General features: G+C 41.1%; 1 protein-coding gene across 7 annotated transcripts in view; it reads right to left on the bottom strand.

Annotated features, from left to right (window-relative positions):
* LRMDA (leucine rich melanocyte differentiation associated) overlaps window positions 1-21,353 on the bottom strand; it is a 1,127,716-nt gene that overhangs the window by 67,487 nt on the left and 1,038,876 nt on the right. For 2 of the 7 annotated variants that reach the window (XR_012159959.1, XM_073353193.1), the window contains one exon: window positions 12,175-12,399. The exons of the other annotated variants lie outside the window; for them this stretch is intronic. Coding sequence is in view for 1 of the 2 variants with exons in the window: in XM_073353193.1 (XP_073209294.1) it covers window positions 12,365-12,399 (35 nt within the window). In the remaining variant the exon portion in view is untranslated. Of the gene's footprint in view, window positions 1-12,174; window positions 12,400-21,353 lie in introns of those variants that run through there. 7 annotated transcript variants of the gene reach the window in all.

The following is a 21,353-nucleotide window of genomic DNA, read 5'->3' as shown; positions in this document are numbered from 1 at the left end:
AAGTTAAGCATGTGTCAGTCAACAGGAGTAGTACTATTTTGTGTGTAGATATCACCAACCCAACAAGTTCATGAGTTCTCTCATTTTTAAGTTTCCCAGCAAATACTAGAAAGTTATATTCAGTTGCAATTAATTATTCTGGCAAGCAATTCTCAGCAAGTACTAGGTCCCCTATTCAAAAAGTCTAATAGAATTAATAACCGTAGGTCCCTGACTAACGTTTTTTTATATATAATTAATATGGTCAATGGTCTGCATCAGACAGATATTTATCATCTTCAGAATCGAACAGCCACAATCTTACCTCAACATTATTGATATGTCAGATCATGCACCAAACTATTTATTTACTGGGATGAACATACAAAATGCACATCCAGGTTGGCAGTTTATTAACAGTAGTATAAATATTTACATTACAATAGCACCCAAAAGCCTAAGGCCCCCTTTGTGCTGGGTACCATGGAAACACAGAAAAGAGATAATCTCTGCCCTAAGGGCTCACAGTGTGTAAAAGACATGAGCAGATGAAGTGTAGGAGATGTGGATACAACAAATATGCAAACAAGTATTTTAAGTACATTGCTAACTCAGGATAAAATACATTTTAGAAGCAGCATAGGAAGCATTGTTTTTTTGCAATATGACTATCTGGACTGAAACCACCAGTTTTCACACAGGCCACCAAAGGGCTGTCAGATAGTAATTATTTTCTGTCAATAACCTCCAAGCCAAATTCAAACTGGTGACCTACAGGGGAAATACTCTATATCCCATTACATATACTCTGATCCCTTAACGCCCAAGCAAAATTTGTTCCTGTATATGACTATGAATCAACAGGGCATTCCCGGTATGGCAACAGGATTGGATGCACCAGAACCAAAATTAGAAACATCAGAATATATATTTTCTATCCACAATAAAAATAAATGTATGTAAAACAAAACAAGAACTTCAAACTCTCAGAGCAATTAAAGTATCAATACTATCGGTCTTTTTGAAATTATAATTATTTGTATTGCAGTAGTGTCTAGTGGCACAATTGTGTTGGACCCTGAATGAAAACAAAGCAAGAGATAGTCCTTATCTCAAAGAGCTTGTAGTCTATGGCTCGTCTATTCAAAAGGAGGATCTTAAGGAATTTAGGCACACAAATCCCATTGACTTTCAATGGGTCCTGGGTGCCTAACTCCTTAGGCTCCACTGAAAATGCCCACCTAAGTAGAGAGACAAAGGGTGGGAAGGGATATAGATACAGAGAAGTGAAATGACTTGCCCAAGGTCAGTGAAACTGCAAATAATAGAACTCAGGTCTTTTGAGTCCCAGTTCATTCCCCTATCTGCTGTGGTGGGGTTTTTAAATGTCAAAAGGATTTAGGATCATAAATCCCTTTATTACTTGTGCTCCTAACTTCCTTAGGCACTTTTGAAAACCACAGTCTAGATAGCACTGCCTGTTTGCTCTTGCAAAGAGGGCCACAGGCTTTTTAATGAGCACAAGCAGGTATTGCTCAGTTTTTCATCTCAAAATAGCTCTCCTTAAGAGGTTGTAGGATGCTGATTATTGACCCTGGGATGACTCAGAGGGATGAGTAACATCTACTAAATATTCACCATCAGCACAACTTACAATGGCTGCACTTAAAACATTTTCAGAGATACAACTCATGAGAGATATTCCAGTATTTAAAATGGAAGTGCTGGTGGAATCAGTAATGTCTTCCAAAATTTTTCAGGGTGTCCATTTTAGATCTTCCTCACCATAGGTGGCGACTTCCTCTCTACCCGGGGGGTGCTGACCCCTCCGTTCTGCCCCAGGCCCTGCCCCCACTCCACCCCTTCCCCCACCCTACCCCGCCTCTTCCCGCCCTTGCTCCGTCCCAAGCCCCACGCCACCCCTTTCCCCAAGGTCCCACCCCCACTCCACCTCTTCCTGCACCGCCTCTTTCTGCCCTTTCCCCGAACTCACCTTGTCCCTGCTCCTCCCCTTCCCTCCCAGCACCTCCTGCACACCATGGAACAGCTGATCCGCAGCAGGCAGGAGGTGCTGGGAGGGAGGGGGAGGAGTTGATCAGCAGGGCTGCCAGTGGGAGGGAGGCGCTGGGGGGTAGGAGGGGAGCTTGGCTGCCAGTGGGAGCTATGTTTCTCACGTAGTTTTCAATCAAGTATTGAGCATGTTTTAAGTCACATATTAGATACGAAAAATTTTCAAACAAATAAAAGCAGTATTAATTCACAGAACTGAAAACATTTCAAGTAGTTACAAATTGCGGGTTCAGCTGTCAAAACATAGCGCCACTGCCAACAAGACAGTAGTTGGCAAAAAATGCCCCTTGCAGGAAGCAAAACAGTAAATTAAAACCCCATTTCATTGGGCCATATGCATGATCCATTAGGCTTGGTTTTGTGATAATTCTGGCATTCATTGGGGTGGAAAAGGTTTTGTTAGTGCGAAACTTAAGTCACAACTCACTTGTAAACATGAGCAGTTAGTAAAGGCTGCAACTGTACTGCGTCTTTTGGGAGAGAAAAAACTGATTCTTGGCCTACTGAAGAAAAAAATTGGAAAAAGATAATATACATCATGTCAGTAAATTTTTTTTAAAAAATAACCAAACCATTGTTCAAATTTTTGCACTAAATTTAGGTGGTAAGGACTGTTCAAAATTCTCACAAGCGACATGTGCTTTTGAGTTAATTAAAAAAAAAAAAGGAAAGAACACCACCACATACTGTGACACAGACATGCCCTGACACACCCAGGTAGGTATATTACCCTTTATCAGACCATCGTCTCAATATTTCACCAAAGGAGGTCATGTGTGGTCTCTGCTGAAAGCTAAAAACTAACAGATTGTTACGTTTATTGTGAGATGTTTGTACAGGAAACAATTTTAGACTTATGGAACATGTAGGATATTATGTTCCAGATCTGTTGGGAGCGAAACCTAGCACCTAGAAGGAGAGTATGAGATCAGTGAACATGAGAACAATGGCTTCCTGTGGGCTGAGCCAGTTTGTGATTATAGTCTGGTCCAAATGATGGCTTCAGCATTTACAAACATAAAAAAAACCCAATAAAAGTATCTGAATAGTGAACCCCTGGGTCGAAAGACAATCTATTTAAGAAGACTAGGACAAGGAGACATCCATTACAGAGGAGTGACTCTGTCAGCAGGGGTTGTCTCAGGAATGGTGGATCTCAGTTTTCCAGACTGGAGAAGTGCTGTTTAGAATAGATTTGGGTAAGAAATACCTTATTAGACACGAAAGTAACTCAATAAGTATAGGCTGTAGTTTGCATCTTACATATTTCTTTTACCTGTAACCTTATGTTTCCAAATCTTTTTACTTGCCTTTATTTTGAATCTTTATCTCAAGCTCTGTTAAATGAACTTTAATTTGATTTTACTACAAATATGACTGAGTGGGTTGTGCTAAGGAAAGTGTATGAACTGAAGTGAAACTGGTGAATTACTGTTTCCACAGAGGATCTTGAGTCCAGAGCTACACCAGCCCAGCGTTAGTACAGATTAGAATCTTAAGGGCTGATCTACTATACATTGGATAGCTAGGCCCCACAAGAGGTATGATGGGGCATAAGTCCACCAATGGCCAATAGCCAAGATGGTCAAAGATTTAAGCCCATGCCCTGAACTTCAGACTGCTAGAAGGGCCTGGGCCTGAATGACAGTGGATGGATCACTTAACAAATTGCCCTGTTCTGTTCACTCCCTTTGAACCACCTAGCATCAGCCATTTCAGAAGACAGGATACTGGGCTAGATGGACCATTGGTTTGACCCCAATACAGCCATTCTTATGAGGCCAGGATTTGACCATCAGTACATTGGCACTTTCCTACACTGGGCTTCTAAGAGAGCAGCATAGCAGCCAACTCTGTCTGTTCTATGCCAGCTGGAGACTTCCCATTGCCAGCTGGGGAGGATCTGGAGGCTTTCCAACTTCCAGAGTAGTGCGAAGGGGCCAGAATACAGGAAAAGGAATACATCTGAGGAAGTGAGCTGTAGCTCACGAAAGCTTATACTCTAATAAATTGGTTAGTCTCTAAGGTGCCACAAGTACTCCTTTTCTTTTTGCGAATACAGACTAACACGGCTGTTACTCTGAAACCTGTCCTTAATACAGGAAAAGGTAACATTTCAGGGCCAGTTTCTAACTCCATGTGTGTTTGTTTAGAAAACTGCATCTTCTCCAGTTTCCTAGACTGTTCTTTAACATGGGTCCATGGCCAGCAGGTACTCAGCATTCAAAACTACAGTAATTTATGAATTCCAGCTAAATCAGGGGGTGCACATTTAAATCAACCAAGAGTAAAAAGCTGGGGTGGCTGAAGGCTGCATGAGGTCCTAGAGATTTAAAAGGTCCCTACATGCCATAACAAAACAGTCTGCTGTTTGACTGGATATTTTATTAAATAATTGTCTGAGGCAGAGGCAGATATCACACTCTCAGGTACAGCGAATGATTTTTCTTCTTGATTAAAACATACTATTTGACAGTTACACAAGTTTGCCTTGAATACTTTTATGGATGAAATTGCGTCTATAATGGATATGTGATCCATTTGGGAAAATGTAAGATTTATACACATTGGTGTGGTTTGTGCACAGAGGTTTAGACAAACCCACAACTGCATGCAATGATCAGACATAAGCAGAAACACACTCCAAAGTGTGACAGAATGAACAGATCACGGTCTAGATGACAGCTTGGATTTACAGAGAAGTATTAATAATTAGCTAATCTTTTTGTGCATTCACACAATCTCCTCCCTCCCTCCCTCCTTCCTTCCCCTCCCCCCCCCCGACAAACACAATTTAGATCAGGGATGGTAATCGTCCGAACTATATTAAAATCTATTGGTTAAATAATGAGCTCTGCAAAAGGGTGTACATCAGATCTGGCATTTGTAGTTGCCTGTTTTTGCCAAGGAGTCCAAGACGACCTCTGTACTCAAAAGAAATGTAATAAAAATGACTGCTCATATTTCTTCTCTGTCTGCATTAATTCTTGCTCGTATAATGAAATACAGAAACACGTGTTTAAAGGAGGGGGGATAAGGAGGCATGATTTGGAGTCAGATTGTGCACAAAGAGTTATGAGATACACATTCTCATCAGCGATGTAAACCAGTGCTAGCTCTATTTACTGCTGGTGTCAGCACTATCAATAAATAACATTTGCAGTGACAAGAAGAGGGGAAGTGTGAGCACAATGCGTTGAACTGCAAGCAGCAATATCAACAATGGTTCTTTCCGTTTGCCTGCAGAAGGATACCACTCAGTGCGTGGTGCAGAGAAAATCTGGAGGGTGTCAATGAGCTGTGTGCCCCATCAAGATATGTGCAATACCGATCACAAAGCACCTAATATGAGAGTACTAGTTCTCTGTCAGCACTTGTTGTGAGTATACATTACAAAAATCACCAAACTCATTCTTTCAACATCAGAAAAATAAATGTTTCTTAGCCAAATCAGAACAGTACTTCTAATAAAGTCTACACCTCAGAAAATTATTAAGGATGTAAGTGCAACTAGAGAGGGACTTGGACTTGATGGGATCCCAAGGAAAATGTCAGAGGGAGTTTTGCCGCTTTTCTTTGTCCACAACTCCTTCTCATGTTGTATCACAGCACACAGGAGCTGTGAATCTTAATTTCCACGAAAAGATAACCGATATCATGGAAAAGCTGTAGTATGAGACCAATTAATTTAATACCAATACATTTAAATGAATAAAAACAGCCAATGGCATTATGCATCATATCATATAGTAAACACTCTCCATAACTAGAATAGGGGTTTAGTAAACTTTGAAGGGGAGATTTGGGCAAGCATGGGTTCAGAAAACACCCAATAGTTAGGCTGTTTATCAGAGCTATGATAACCACTTGAGAATGCAAAACTGGACTTGAAGGACTGGATTCTCAAATCATTAACACCAGTGTAAATCCAGAGCAGCTCCATTGACTTCGATGGAGTTACATGCATTGCTGTAAATCCAGAGTAAGAAGAAAATCAGGCTTGAAACCTGGCAAAACAATCGAGTTCACTCTGTTCTGGAACTAGTCACAGCAGAGGCTTGACAACCAGAAAGGCTACTGTACAAAGGGCAAGACATTCAGGCCTCACTTTTAGACAGCAAAGGTTATGATTACTGTCATTTAAATACATCAGCTTTTTAAATCATTGGACACTGAAAAGGACTGAGACTCCAGGATTCTTCCCATTGAATAAAAAGATACAGACATACTAAATAGAATGACAAATGGCAAAATACTAAGGTGAGTGAAGTGCCTTGCCAAGCTCCAGGACTGGTACATGGTCTAGTGCGTTAGCACAAGGTCTATGGACTATGTGTGTTACCTAAGCCTTTGAAATAAGACCCACGGGACTTGTACTGGCCATCTACATAAGGATATATTTCACTCATCAGTGGGAAAAATACAAAAAGGTACCTAGAGAGTTTAGAAACATGGTGAGAAAACAAAACGAGCCTCATCTCAAATAAATGAAAGCTACTATCTCTGGGGAGCAATGAAACATTAAATGGAAGCCCTCTCCTTCTATTAATGTGTAATTATGTTGATTTTCTTCACCTTGCCAAGACAAAGGGAGACGTAGACACCTTGGTTATGGGATGGATAAAAAAGTATGGAAGGGATGGTGGAAAGTATGGAAGGGATGGTGGAGCCATAGAGAGCTATTTTTCCAGAAAATAATTCTAAAAAGTCTATGTAAACTCTCTTTAGCTAAACAAATGTTCTGAGTGTACCAGAAATGTTACATTTTCAGTGAACAACTCTCAGGAATAATTGCCTGCATACTCATTCTCTGGGAGCCTCAACTAACTGCCAACAGATTTATGCTTTTCCAATTGCCTTCAACAGAAATGTTTCATGGAAATTCTTATGTACCCTGACTACTGAATTAATTCAAATTAATAGAGAATTAAAAAAAAAATTCTTGGAAGAACTGAGCCTTCCTGCACTGTGCAAAGGGATGCCCTCATCTGGAATATTGCATCCAATGTTTTGTCTTATCTTAAGTAAAATAGAATGGAAACTGAAAGGATGAACATAAGGGAAATGCAGATAGAGGCATGACAGGATTATTCATCCTTGGAAAAGTTGTACAGTTAGAGATTTGATTGAGGAATTCATAATTATAAAGGGCAAAATAAAAAATGGATCTATCCCTTGATTTGTTAATAGCCTACCCCCTGATATGAAAACAAGTGGGCATTTCATTACAGAAAAGGGAAGTAATTTCTGAACTGATTAAAGAAGATATTTTGTTGTGCAGAGACCATTACATCTCATATATCATAGAACATTGGTGGAAAGAACCCCCAGATTCTATCTAAACTTACAATGCTGTCTCCACTTGAAAATCTCATTTCTCTGAACCGGTGTATGTGTGCGCATGCACAGAGGTTCTAGACTCCACAGACAAATAAGTCCTGTCTCAGGGTAGCTAGAACCTCACAGGCTGTTAGATGGGGGCTCAGCTTCTACTGAGCAGCACCCAAAATAATAAATAGCACCACCACCACCTAGCTCTCCTATACTGCTAGTGGTCTCCGATCTACTCTATCTGTGCTACACCCCAGTTATTAAACAGTCTCTTGGAGGAACCCTTTAGTGTGCCAGAGCCCCAAGGGGACTGACTCTTCCTTCAGGATAGGCCATGTAGCCTCACCACCTTCTCAACTGGGTTCCAGCACTTCCGTTTCACACCATGAGCTCTGCCCAGCAAGTCCAACTGAGATAGACTCCTGGTAGAGACTTGTTCTCTCCTCAGGGACAAATGATCCACAGCAAATATTTACAGTGACACCCCACACAGCATTTGCAAAACAGCATGGGATTTATGAGTGTCATAAATATAAAGGGAAGGGTAACCACCTTTCTGTATACAGTGCTATAAAATCCCTCCTGGCCAGAGGTAAAACCCTTTCACCTGTAAAGGGTTAAGAAACTAAGGTAACCTCGCTGGCACCTGACCCAAAATGACCAATGAGGGGACAAGATACTTTCAAATCTGGAGGGGGTGAGGGGAACAAAGGGTTCTGTCTGTCTGTGTGATGCTTTTGCCAGGAACAGATCAGAAATGCAAGCCTTCTAACTCCTGTTAAGTTAGTAAGGAATCTAGCTAGAAAATGCGTTAGATTTTCTTTTGTTTAATGGCTGGTAAAATAAGCTGTGCTGGAGGGAATGTATATTTCTGTTTTTCTGTCTTTTTGTAACTTAAGGTTTTGCCTAGAGGGATTATCTATGTTTTGAATCTGATTACCCTGTAAGGTATTTACCATCCTGATTTTACAGAGGTGATTCTTTTACTTTTTCTTTCATTAAAATTCTTCTTTTAAGATCCTGATTGCTTTTTCATTGTTCTTAAGATCCAAGGGTTTGGGTCTGTGTTCACCTGTATCAATTGGTGAGGATTATCATCAAGCCTTCCCCAGGAAAGTGGGTGTAGGGCTTGGGGGAAGACGTCTGCAAGTGGTCTCTTTCCCTGTTCTTTGTTTAAAACGCGTGGTGGTGGCAGCATAGGGTTCAAGGACAAGGCAAAGTTTGAACCTTGGGGAAGTTTTTAACCTAAGCTGGTAAGAATAAGCTTAGGGGGTCTTTCATGCAGGTCCCCACATCTGTACCCTAGAGATCAGAGTGGGGAAGGAACCTTGACAATGAGTAAGCTGAACACAACATTGGAAGTCCTTATGTTAGCATAGAGACAAAGGCTAGATCACAATACTTTCTGGCCAGCCACAACTCACCAGCCAAGTGGCAAGGAACTCCATTTTCAGGCTTGTTCTCTCTCTCTCGCTCAGACATCCTTCCTTAGTCAGTTCCCAATGAGAGTATTCCAAGCTTCTTCCACAGCCCACAGGTATTCCCTGGTAGAAACATCTGTCCTTTGTTCTTGAGCTGGGGGTCCCTGCTCAGCTTCCTTGCTGAGAGGCAGGGAAATCCTCCTCCCTCTGGGTCATTGGTTACTAGGTGTTAATGTCCTGGTGACTAGGTTTTCCATTCGCTTCTTGGATTTTCTGTTGATATGGGCTGGCCTCGGTCAATCTTTTTAATGACCCATTCAGTACGTTCAGCCAGCTAGGCCATACACAAACCTGTCTCTCTCAGTCTGCCCTGAGAGCAAAAAACCTCTCTCCCTCCACTGGGTAGCAATACAAAGCATAGTGGGAATCTGAGGCACACATAAGCTTCATAAAAATATTACAAAAAATTCCCACTTCATCACAAGTAGTAGATCCCCAAGAAGATGGTCAGTATCATTACCTCCATTTTATAGAAGGGGAAACTGAAGCATAGAGAGGTAAACTGACTTGCCCACAGTCAACCAGCAACCAAGCTGGAAATAGAATCTAGGTCTGCTCAGTCCCAGGTCCACTAAGGCACACTGCCTGCTAGTGGCAGATTTATTCAATAAAGGTGGGGAGGACAGAAGAAATTAGATTTGAGGTGACATAATGCATGCAACAAATGACACAGAAATGCAAACACATTAAACTACAATGAACTTGATGTATTTACTTTTCCCGCAAGATTCTTTTTTTGTGTGGAGTCCTCTATATAATCAACTAATGCACCTGTGTTACCTACATTTATTAAAGTCCTGGCAGCCCTTGTGGAGTAAAATGGCTGATGTTTAGAAGCAGAACAACTGACCCTGTTCTCACTGATTAAAACCATTTGCTCGCCAGCTACCAAGAATCCAAATAAACCCAGAGATGGTGGCCTTAAAATAGAATTCCTAATGCAGAATCTCAGCTACAAATGCACTTCCCCACTTCTGCAGACATCAAGCCAACAACCTCTGAACACCTCACTCCTGGATTGCATCTAACGATGGCTGCAATGTTAATGGCTGGTGGTCACCCTGCAGTCTGGGCTGCATAGTGTCACATAGCCAATTGGGGCAGCCAAGGTCAGACATGGTTGGCTTCAGTGTTATTCCTGATTGGTCTATAGGCTAACAAGAGGGCCTTGACTGTGCTGGTCAAAGCACACTGTGGCTTCTCTCTCTACTCCCTTAGGCAGAATTCCCTGAACCTAGACTAGTAGCCCAGAACATTCTAACATGATGGGGCATCATCTCTCCTCATTTGACCATACTGGAAGGGGCCCTCTGCTAGTAGAGAGGCAGGACAAATTTAAGAAACTTCCTAATCTATTTATCGCTGTTAGTCTTTATCCTGCAGAGATGCTCAGATGCCACCTATAAACAGCAGAGGAATGAGATTATGAGGAAACCAGAGTTATATATTTGTCTTAAAATGTGATCTAGGAACATATGTTAGTGGCTGCTCAGTGTAAGTGGCTAATGAATCTATTATTGCTTTTAAGCTGCTGGACCTAGTCCTTTAGTTCAATCATTAGAAACTTGTGCTTTTTAAATCCAGAAGTCTCAGGTTCAATCCTCTCAGACAACCCAACCAGAGGCACTGGTTATAAATAGTACACTGTTGGCCAAGATGAATATTGTGGCTGAAGTTATGAGAAAGGATAACAGTTCTTTTAATCTTGCAGTGTTTCCCCTCTCCCACGCCCAGGTAAAATGTCAAATTATGTCTAATGCCTAAAAGCCATACTGAGTTGGCATGGAGTGAAGGCATTATGCTTGTAACAGGCACTGTAGAAAACACGTACTGTGGCAAGTGCTCCTTGACGTGCAACGATCCTGGTGCTAGCTACTGCTCTAGGGATGAAGCCATAGCTTCTGCCCTGTCCTGACACTCCTACATGGTGGAACACACACACAGTGACATTTTGGGTTCACCCAGGCCAGTAAGGGGTTTGGTCACCATCTGCCTTGTAACCCTGGCTGTCTTGTGGCTATGTAGCTTTGGTCCAGAACTCTGACTCCAACAGTATGCCAGCAGCCCACAAGTTGCTCCCTGGCTTTGCCCAACCTGGTTACTCCTTGCAGGCTTAGCACCCTTCCAGCCTCGAATTCATCCCAAAATCATCTCACTGCAGGGACCAGTCCTTCTCTCTGGACCTTCACAGAGAAACCATTGGGTTCGCTGCCTTTATAGAGAGAGTAAAACATTCCTTACTGAACTTATACAGACTATTTATAATGAAAACAAAACAAGTTTATTAACAAAAAAGCAGGGATTAAGTGATACCGTACCAAAGTAAAAGGGATAAAGGTAGAGGTGGTTACAAGCAAATAAAAGTGAAAACACAGATCTAAAAGTCTAAAACGTAATCTAGCAAGTTACTGGATGGTTTCTCTCACCCAGTCTCCTTTGCAGCCTTTCACTGACGGAGACCCATCACACAGATCAAATCACTTGGTTTGTCTCCCCTAGATCAAGGATAAAGATGGAATCTCTCTCTGTTCCTTATATTCCCAAAGGGATGTCTTTGTCTGACAAGTCTGGAAGGCCTCCTAGAGATTCAGTCTCCTGTGTCTCTCTGTGGTGCAGGAGCCACACTGATGTTCTGTCTCTTGAGTTCAACATCAGGATAACCCCTGCTGGTTTAGTTCTATTGCTTTGTTTTTTGCTAATATGTAAATGAGATAAACCCACATTCCTTTGCCTAGGACAGTCCTGTTTATCACTTTTACCTAGGCCAGGCTATCGGGTTTTAAACATGTTCTACTAATATCATAAAGAGGGAATTCATAACTTCACATATAAGGTTAACACATGCATTTTGCAACTATATTAATTACCATTATATTAGCTTTCATAGGATACCCAGCACGGCATATTTTGTATAAATATTATTGCAGTAGTGTGTAGGGTGTGAATACAGGGGTACCTAGGATATGCCTCTCTCTCACATAGGTCAGAAATGCTTACTGTTACATTGTAGCAACTCTGGGGGAGATGATACTTCCTGCCCATTCCTCCCTTCTCACTTACCCAGGGAGGGGCATTTTAAATTTAGTCCATTACTGAAGTCAAAAGCCGTTCAAATTATTTATTGCTACAATTTCTAGAAGTGTATTAGTGGTCTTGGGGTTAACACCACCCTGGAAGGGAAATGCATTCTTTATGTCAAACACAGATGCATATGTTTTATGCATGCTTGTTGTTTTAAAAAAAATAAATTTCATTTTTAAAATAAGCTTTTCCACATTAGCATGGATGCATCATCAGGTGATCAAAGAGTAATCATATTACCTTTTATACACACAAAAATCAACACTATACAATGTAGTTAAATAGGATGGAGTGTAATGGGAGGGCGTGAATGTTGTCTGATTGGGTTGATGGAGGATAATAAATTATCAGAGCTCCAGGACAGTATTCACTGCTAATACTGACTTCTGATTTTTTCCAGGCACATGATGCCAGTTAATCCTTCACTCTGGGAGTCTCCTCATCTTTGAACTTCTTTCTAAAATGAAAAAATGCCAATAATTAAACTAAGAAAGCAACTTGAGTTTGTGTAGGTCCAAATGCCTACACAAACATGTTAGAATACTCAGCATGTTAGAATACTCAGAACCTCACCTGACCTCACCTACAGCATGAGCCCCACCAACACATGACTTTCATCCAAACTTCCCTGGATTTGTTTAATCAGAAAAAGAATAAGATGGAAACACCTTTTCCAGTTCTAGGATAGAAGAGAGAAAATCTTGTTGTGCAAGCCAGATGGCAGGATCTGAATGTGAAGTCTTTGGAGGAGAATGAAAATATCCACACCTTCACTGGATAAAGGACAGTTTACTGTACACCTCACAGGATCCTGGAATGCAAAACTGAGATTGCAGAAAAGCAGAGAAGGATTAAGCAATGCAAGAGTATTGGGGTCCCAGTCAGTAAGGAGGGTGCCAAACAATCAAATTCATGGGCAAATTAATGTCCACATTGCACAACTTGAATGAGTCTATATTTCAGTGAGTTATCAAAACCAGCAAAAAAGGCAGACATTAAAGGCATGTGGCAGAGCTCTAAAGGAAGAAAAGGGAGGAAAAGATTTGATTTTCACAGGGCATGCAGTCCCCATCTTTGCACCAAAGGTAAGCCACCTAATTCAGAGTAGGTGGATTAAGGCAATAGCTCTGTTTAAACTGTCCTTCACAGATGAGAAAGTGAAAATACTTTGTGAGACAAGATGTGACTCTTTTTCTTTGGAGAACATAAAGAACAACAGGGAACAAAGTGACATGGTCTAATCTGGACAAAGTAGAAGAGTATTTGGGCAACACCAAACAGCAGTGCTAGAATTGTGGCAAATGCAGACAAATCTTCAAGGGGAACAGTATCTAAAGAACATGGACTGGCAGACTTATGGTTTCACTTTGACTTGATCTGAAACTCTGGTTTCAGAGAATCATAGATGTAACAGATGCAAAAGACCTGTTAGAAGAGACCTATTCCACCTGCCTACCAACACGTGATTATTCTTCATTGTACAGTTCTTGTTTAGTCAAGTCTAGTTTTAAACATCTCAAATTGGGTTTTTACCACTTCCTCTGCAGATTACACACTGCCTACTCAATTTCACCATCAATAGAAATTATCAATTTTTTAGTATCCATGGGCCTGATTCTCCCCTCTCGCCAGTTTTACAATGGTGCAAACTGTATTGAAATCAGTAGAGTTACTGATGCTTTATATGAGTGGCAGTGACAGAAGGGGATCGGATCCCATGTGTACATGGCATAAGGGCATGCTACCAAGCAATGTGTTGGGTAGAAAGAAGACTTTTAGAATGGCTGAGACATGCTGAGTTAAGAACACAATCAATACAAGATCTGACTCATGCCTCCAAAAAAAAAATTAACAGATTTTTTTGGGGGGGAAAAAAGATTTACAGTCCATGCTTGGTTGAGAGAAGTTCACAGCTTGATTATAGAAAGAATCATCTCTCTCATCTTCCAAATTCATTCAGATGCGAGGCAACAGCTGGTTTAGCTGCCGTTTGTCTTGCTTTGCATGCAGTATCAAGTTATCTTTTTGTCAGCCAAGCCTCAAAGTTCACACATTGCACCTAACAGTATCAAATGTTTCACAGGTGTTTTTTTAGTATCATTTTTAACTGTAATAGCAACAAGATTATTTGGGGAAGGGAAAATACCATAATAAGATAAGGAAGTTTAAAAGACAAGTTAGTCTGGCTGCTTTTGCAGACCTTGCCACTGCTCCAGAGGATCCACTCTGGACTCCAGGCTGTTAGCTCTTCAAGGTAATTTATCAAGTATGGAGTTCACCAAGGTCCTAGCTAGCTGTCACCATTCAGTGTTACAACCACATGCTAGTTATACATGCTCTTACAATTATGGCAGAAGCCTAGTCCTTGTGGTTTGAAAACAAACTCCTGTATTTCTTATGATAGGAGTCCAGGATACATGGAGGAACCCTGACCATTAAAGTAGAAGAAATACTACTTCCTAGAGAATCAGTTTGGGTGATTAAGACACAAGCCTTTGATGGAGGGGGAGGATTCTAGAGATATTGTACATGGCCTACTCAGATATCCACAGCATCCCAGGGAAGCTCACCTGCTGTATCACCCCTTAAAAGGCTGATGCTGCATTACATTCTACAGCCAGTCTGCTAGCTCCATTGGATGATTCAAAGCATTACCTTCTCCTTACCCACTTTGAACCTTTATGATAGCAGGGAGCACTATCTGTAATTTTGCCTGGTCCCTGTGCAGGTTGGGGCAAATCTAAGGCAGAGAGAGAAGAAATGGAACAAAGAAGTCTAACGAGGCCCATAATCATATAAACCTGGTGACTGAAGCTCTCTACTAACAGATCAGACAGTACAAGGCAGTGCTCTTGCAATGGCCCTGCCAATGTGCCTCAACACTGAATCTTTGGGCTATATTTTGAGACTGCCAGTCAGGATACAAATTAGTGTCAGTTATGACTGGAAGAAAGTAGTTTGTGATGGGAACATATAGTATGTACAGACTACATATGGTAAGAACTTGAACACTACTGAGGTAAATCTCCCATTTGGATCATCAAATTGGCCAATTTACAGATCCCCTGAGCATGCAACCACCTGATTTTCTGCTTTTTTCCCCTTCTTCTGTAGCTTAAAACTGAGGCTTCTATTCTTAATCTCTTGTCTCAACAATTTATGCTTTCCCCAGTAGGAAATGGTAGCATAATGGAAATGTACAGGCAGAGAACATATTCTGTACCTCAGAATATGTAGAGATGGGTCTGAATCATGAAACAAGAATCCCGATTTCTAACCCCTCAAAATATAGGGTCCAGGATCTCAGATTGGGGGTAGGAGGCTGTCCTGGCCATTAGAGAGAGATTGAGGCTAGCTGTGAAATTTGGATCAGAGCTCAAATTTGGAACCCAAAATTCACATACTTTTAGATCTGATTTTTTATTTTAGTTCATCTCTAAATAGATTTTAATAACTTTTTAAAGTCACCAACACTCTGTTTAGACCATCAGCTTTGCATGCTGCATTTATAAATATTGTTCTCAGACAAAAGAACACAAACCTCCCCACCCTGTTGAGATCCTCCAGCCTGGACCACATGGGATCCAACATGTGTTTAATTGACAGAAGTCCAAGTAATCCAAAGGCATCACTCTGGATGTTGATAATATAAAATACCTAATAACTCGATTTGATCAGAGAAAAATCTCTTCAATGAATGACTACTTTGCATTTATATAGCATTTCTCATCAGAGACTTTCAAAAAGATTTACAGACATTAATTAAGCCTCACAATACCCATTTTACACCTTGGTAAAATGCATCACAACAGTGGCTACACAGGGGTAGATCCAGGGATAGCCTGCCATGTCTTGACTGCTAATCAGAAAGACCATGGAGTCCCCCTAGTTCTAATATCTCCAAAATCCCCTTTCACTAAAAAGTTTCACAAAAGAATTGGGAGCATTAGATGAATATCCCTCATCTTTTGAGCAAGACAAGGCAAACTTTATTATAAAGGGAAAAACAGACAGACATGGACATTACAAGGGAAGTAAAGGAACAAGCCTATATATTCCATGCTAGCCTTAAGGGTCTTTTTCAAGAACATCACTGGGAAAAAAAAAACTGATCACATTTCTAATTTGATGTCATTAGTAGTATTTTGGCTGTGTGCAGTATTTCTCTTGGCTAAATATATTACAGCATCAACATGCTGATGCCATATAGGTATTCTTCAATTATGCTACAGTATTACTTTGAAATATGTTTCAATTTAAAGTGACACAATAATCCTATATTCACTCATTCTTTAATTTGAATCACTGGTAATACGATATGGATACAACAGACAACCTACTGTCTATTAGCAATTTTACAGTGAATCACTGCTGGAGTCTGTCATCTTAATATTTATTTAACTGAGCTCCATATGATCTATTTGAACATAGCACATATTCCTGTCTTTTCCTTTCTGACATCATGTGTATAAAAACAAATTTTGTTCAGTGTATGAAATATGTATACATCTTATTCAGAAAGATTTATAAATGCATAAGGTTAACCTCTAAAGAATTAAACAAATACAGAATATTACTAATTATGTTTATTTATGCTTACTTATTTTATGCACACAACCTCAGGGCTGTATTTTTATAAGCATATTAACAGCATGCAGCACAGGAAAAGGAGAGTTGATGGGTCACGGTACTGGGAGTCAGGATTCCTGGATTATGTTGTCCTGGTGGCCCTAACTCACATTCACAGTCGGTCATACCCTGGGCTGGACGTAAGAAATGAAGGAACTAGCCCCCTATTCTGATCAGACCACTTCTTCTTGGTGGTGGAAAGAAGAGCTCTCCCTCTTGCAGTTCAAGAAGAAACCATCACCACTGTGCTTGGCTAACCAGGCTGTCTTGAACATTCCCAGATTCCAAAACTTGCTTATGGAAAAATCTACTCTATTAGTGAAGTAACACAAGCACTTCCAAATTCCGCAGCTCTCTCCTCCCACTCCACCACCCACAAAGATCAGGATGGTTCTCCAACAAACAGCGAAAGAAGAGCAAAGGGACCCCAGACTTCTCCTTTTCCACAGAGGCAGCAAACAATGCTCTGCAAACATTTTCTGGACCACAAGACACATCATAAATATATATTGCCTCCTCTGGCCCTAAGAGCACCTCAGTGCCAGAGGGCAAAGGGCTCTCTGGTAGGTAGCAGTGAGTCTCAACTGACCTGACCAGTTCACTGCACCCTACACACTGTTGTCATGATATTTATTTAAAAGGGGTCTTGTAAAATATCACTAGTCATTAATATTCGTGTGTGATGTATGCATGGTTAACATACAAACAAGGTGTGACCTAAGTCAATGAAAAGCATGTTATATGCAAGGCAAACAAAGCCAGGCGAGTGAGTGGGGGATGATGCCCACTTAACCTCAACTGGGGATGGAGACTACACCTCCAGGAAGTCTTCCTGCCTCCTATACAGGGTCAATAAACATTGGGAAGATATAAGCGAAGGCCAAAAGCACCATCCTTCACCTGAGGAGGCAAAGAATCCAAGCACTTTGGGCTCTGTGTTGGAACCTGGCTAAAGACTGGCCAGCCACACTGGAAGAATGACTGTAGTGATTACTTGGAACAGAAGACTGCAGTTTGTTCAGTTAGACTTCAATTTTAGAATCATAGTTTAACCTTTGTTGATTTGTAACCATTTCTATCCCTATCCCTTCTGCTTGGTTTCACTTAACTCTCTGTTCTGGTGTTAATAAACTTGTTTTACTTTTGCTATTAACCAGCTCAGTGCTGTGTATTGAAGTGGAAGGCGTGTTAACCCCAGTTAAGCTAACAGGCTGCTCGTTCAAGGAGCAGTGAGTTTGCTAAGGTTTTGTGAGTGTTACAGTGAGAGGGATTGATCTTTGCAGAGAAACATTTTTTGGTGGGTTGTTGAAGTCTCCCTGCAAAGAGTAAATAGGCAGTGGCAGCCATGGTATGCTAACAATGTCAATGGCAGTCTTGTTTGTATGCCAACAATATAAAGGGCATGAGTCACAGCAGCATAGATTTAAGGTACCCACAGCTACAAAGTAGATGCTGACTGAAACCCTTTTACTGGCATAGGTGAACCCCAAAGTGTCACACCTCCTTTCAACCACAGAGCCTAGCACTTCTCTTATTTCACAGAGAAGATCGCACACATGAGGCTACCAAGAAATAGAGAAAAGCGTGAGATCGGGAACACACCACAATCCCTTCCAAGAATTGAGCCCATTTACAAACATAACAGTCATTAGACAGTAGCTCTGACTGCTGTCAGGACTTCCATCTATTATTCTGATCCCTGCCCTGCCCGGGTGTGTGGGGAAAGAAAGGACATCTGTAGCAGAACCGAATGATAATAGAAATTGTCTGCATTTCCTCTGCTAAGGAGAAGCTATCACCCATTGTAAAACATGCAATACTCCAACCACTGCTAAAGAAACCATCCCTTGATGCTAGAGACCCTTCAAACTGTGGCCAAGGATCTAATCTCCCTCTCTAAGCATGAGAGAGAGCCTCCAGTCCTGCTTTTTCCAAGAACACAGATGTCATAAGTTAAAATTCCATATTATAGGGTCTCTTGTCAGGATTATTTGCTTTTTGCTACTGGCTCCTTTTGTCTTAGTCACTGGATGGGCAATTCTGTTCTTAGTCTGTGCCAAGCATGATGGTATTAGGAATCTTATTTTGGGAGGAGAGCTCCACCATAGGACCAGCTACTCAGATGCCAGGTTGGAAGAAAAAAAATCTGCATAATTGATATAGTCCAACTGACATAGGGCAAAGGGCTTTCAACTTTTTTGTCTTTATTTAGCATCATTTGGAATAGCAGCACTTTTTCATTCAAATTAAGGAAACCATCTGGGCGGCATGAGATATCCAAATGGGCAGAACAGAACCTTAAGCAGGCCTTGGTTCTTTAATTCTTATTGGTCAAGGAGTGCAGAGCTAGTCACAGATTTTGTAAGCCTGATTAATGGGCAGAGATTATTAGTATTAGTGAAGTGGACTGTGCTTCATTGAAATATTCACGGTCTTGTATCAATGTCACACGCCACAGCATTACTGGGATCGAGATGCCACAATAATAGTTTCCATGACAAAGCAGTACGTTTAGTCAGCAGCACCTCCCTGGGTAAACAGTAATCCTTCGGAAAAACAAGAAGGTCATTACAGCAGCTTGTCAAATCAATGCAGAGAGTGTCTGTGCCGATTAAGCCATCTTCTCTCAGCTCTGACATGGTGTCAATAGTACTGGGCCACTAGTACTCAGTCAGATGATTGAAGTGAAATGCCCATCAGTCAGGGAGTTGAGGTGGACTAATGATTCCCTGTGCTGCCTATTAGAACTACATGACAACTCAATCCTGTTTGCTTAAAAAAAAAAAAAAGTGACCTTGTTGCTTTGCTTGAAGCTGAATTAAATTGACAACAGCAGCTAATCTTTACCTAGGGCGATTAGCAGAATTAAAGAAGAACAACAAAGACACACAAGGTTTTATGTTTTATCTTCTTGGTTTGATAATTGCTCGCAGATCTACTAAGGTCTAACTCTTTGTAACCAGGCACAATGTAAATATGTATTCCAAGCCAAGTGGCATTTGAAGGGATCTGTGCTAATCTCTATGTATCAGGGGACTATTTAAAAATAAATGAATAAATAAGTGTGCATAGAGAAAGTCTATTCCAAAAATAAACAATAATCAGAAGAGAGAATTTCAGGAATCTTCTAAACGTGTGTTTAAGTCTGAAAACCACCCCCTGCATATTCTAATGTAGATCGCGGGCCCAGTTCTGCGCCCCTGACTCTGCAACTATTTGCATGAGTAGATGCTACTCAGCTTGAGTAAGGAATGCAACTCAGGCCCTGCACTCACACCAAATATTGCTGTTAAAAATCAATGCAATACTCAGGTTTTTAGGATGTTTTTCCTCTCATTTAGCAATATATTTTCAGTAATATCACAATATGTAGCTTCTTGTTTTACACTGAGAAATTTAACCAGGAAAAAGCCTAAACAAAACTCAGTATAAAACACACAAGTGCATATGCTCCCCCCCCCCCCCCGCACTTGAGGCCATTTTAAACTGATGTGCTTGATGAAAGTCTTCATGTCCCCATCATGTTTCTCTGCCGTTTATCAGTTTACATTACTGACCTACTCAATCAAAAAGGAGAGGGAAGTTACAAGGGGAAAAAAAGAAATCCCAAGCAGAATATTTCTCAGCATGATGTATGTTAATGAGAAAAATCTGAGATGCTAGTAAAACTAAAAAGATACCCTTATTTATTCTACTCATGCATATATTACTTAAAAATGTACTTTCATCCACAAAATCGTCAAGAGAACGGAGCAGCATATACACATTTAGAGTCCAAATGAAATTATAGCATTGTACCACTGAAATATGGATATGGACAAAACTGAGATTCAGGATGGAGAAATAAGTAGTGGCCCAAACTCTGCTCTTACTGAGGACCTGATCCAAAGCCCATTAGAATCAACAGGAGTCTTTCAATTGACTTCAGCAAGCTGTACAATCCTAGTTATTTCAATAGGTGCAAATGAGAACATTATATGATCCAATACATAGAAAACCTGTGCTTATGACAAGTAGAAATAGCTGATTACGAGGTTCTTATGCAAAGGCTATATTAAAAATGCCACTGAGTAGCAAGATGGATGAGGACCCAGGTCAAAGGCAATTTATGGATACCAAGAAATTTATTTTTGATGGGAAGACTAGATGGCTCATGTGATTGATATTGGGGTAGAAAGCCCCTCACCTCAGCCAGCCAGCTGGCAAACCACTGCCCCTGCCCAGTCCCAGCCGCCCTGGCAAGGAGTGGGTCAGTGGGAGGCCTTGCTCAGTGCAGTCCCTGCCACCCGTGGGGGGGGAGGAGCTGGGTCCATCCATGAGTACGTCCATCGCTACTCTGAAACCTCACCTCTTGGTAACCTAATCAAATCCAGCCCAAGGCAGTAGCAGTTGAAAGTTACCACTATCTGATGGCTGTTCAATAATGTGGAGATAGTCAGCCAGTTGATCTAAGCCCAGGTCACATCACCGTATCAGAGGTTCATTGGACTCCACTGTGGTAGTTTCACAGTAGAGCCCAAGAAATGAACAGAGAGGGAAACTGAACTACCTGCTTTTTCAGCTGCAGAGGGCTGTCCCCTGAGAGTTTGGCAAAGCAGGATGGGGAAGCTCGCAGTGCTGTCACTATGCTAACCGGGCTCTATACGTTCTGTGTATATGTCCATTTCTCCACATGATAGGTTAGAAGGAAATGGCCCGAATCAGATGTCGTCAGTGCTGTTACAAACCTAATAGAAATTTTTCTTGAACCTGCTGCCTCTTGAGATCTGTATGACACCACTG

The sequence above is a fragment of the Lepidochelys kempii genome, chromosome 7 (assembly GCF_965140265.1).
Source record: "Lepidochelys kempii isolate rLepKem1 chromosome 7, rLepKem1.hap2, whole genome shotgun sequence".
NCBI lineage: Eukaryota > Metazoa > Chordata > Testudines > Cheloniidae > Lepidochelys > Lepidochelys kempii.
Note: the sequence above shows the minus strand (reverse complement) of the source record. Positions and strands in the feature narration are given on the sequence as shown.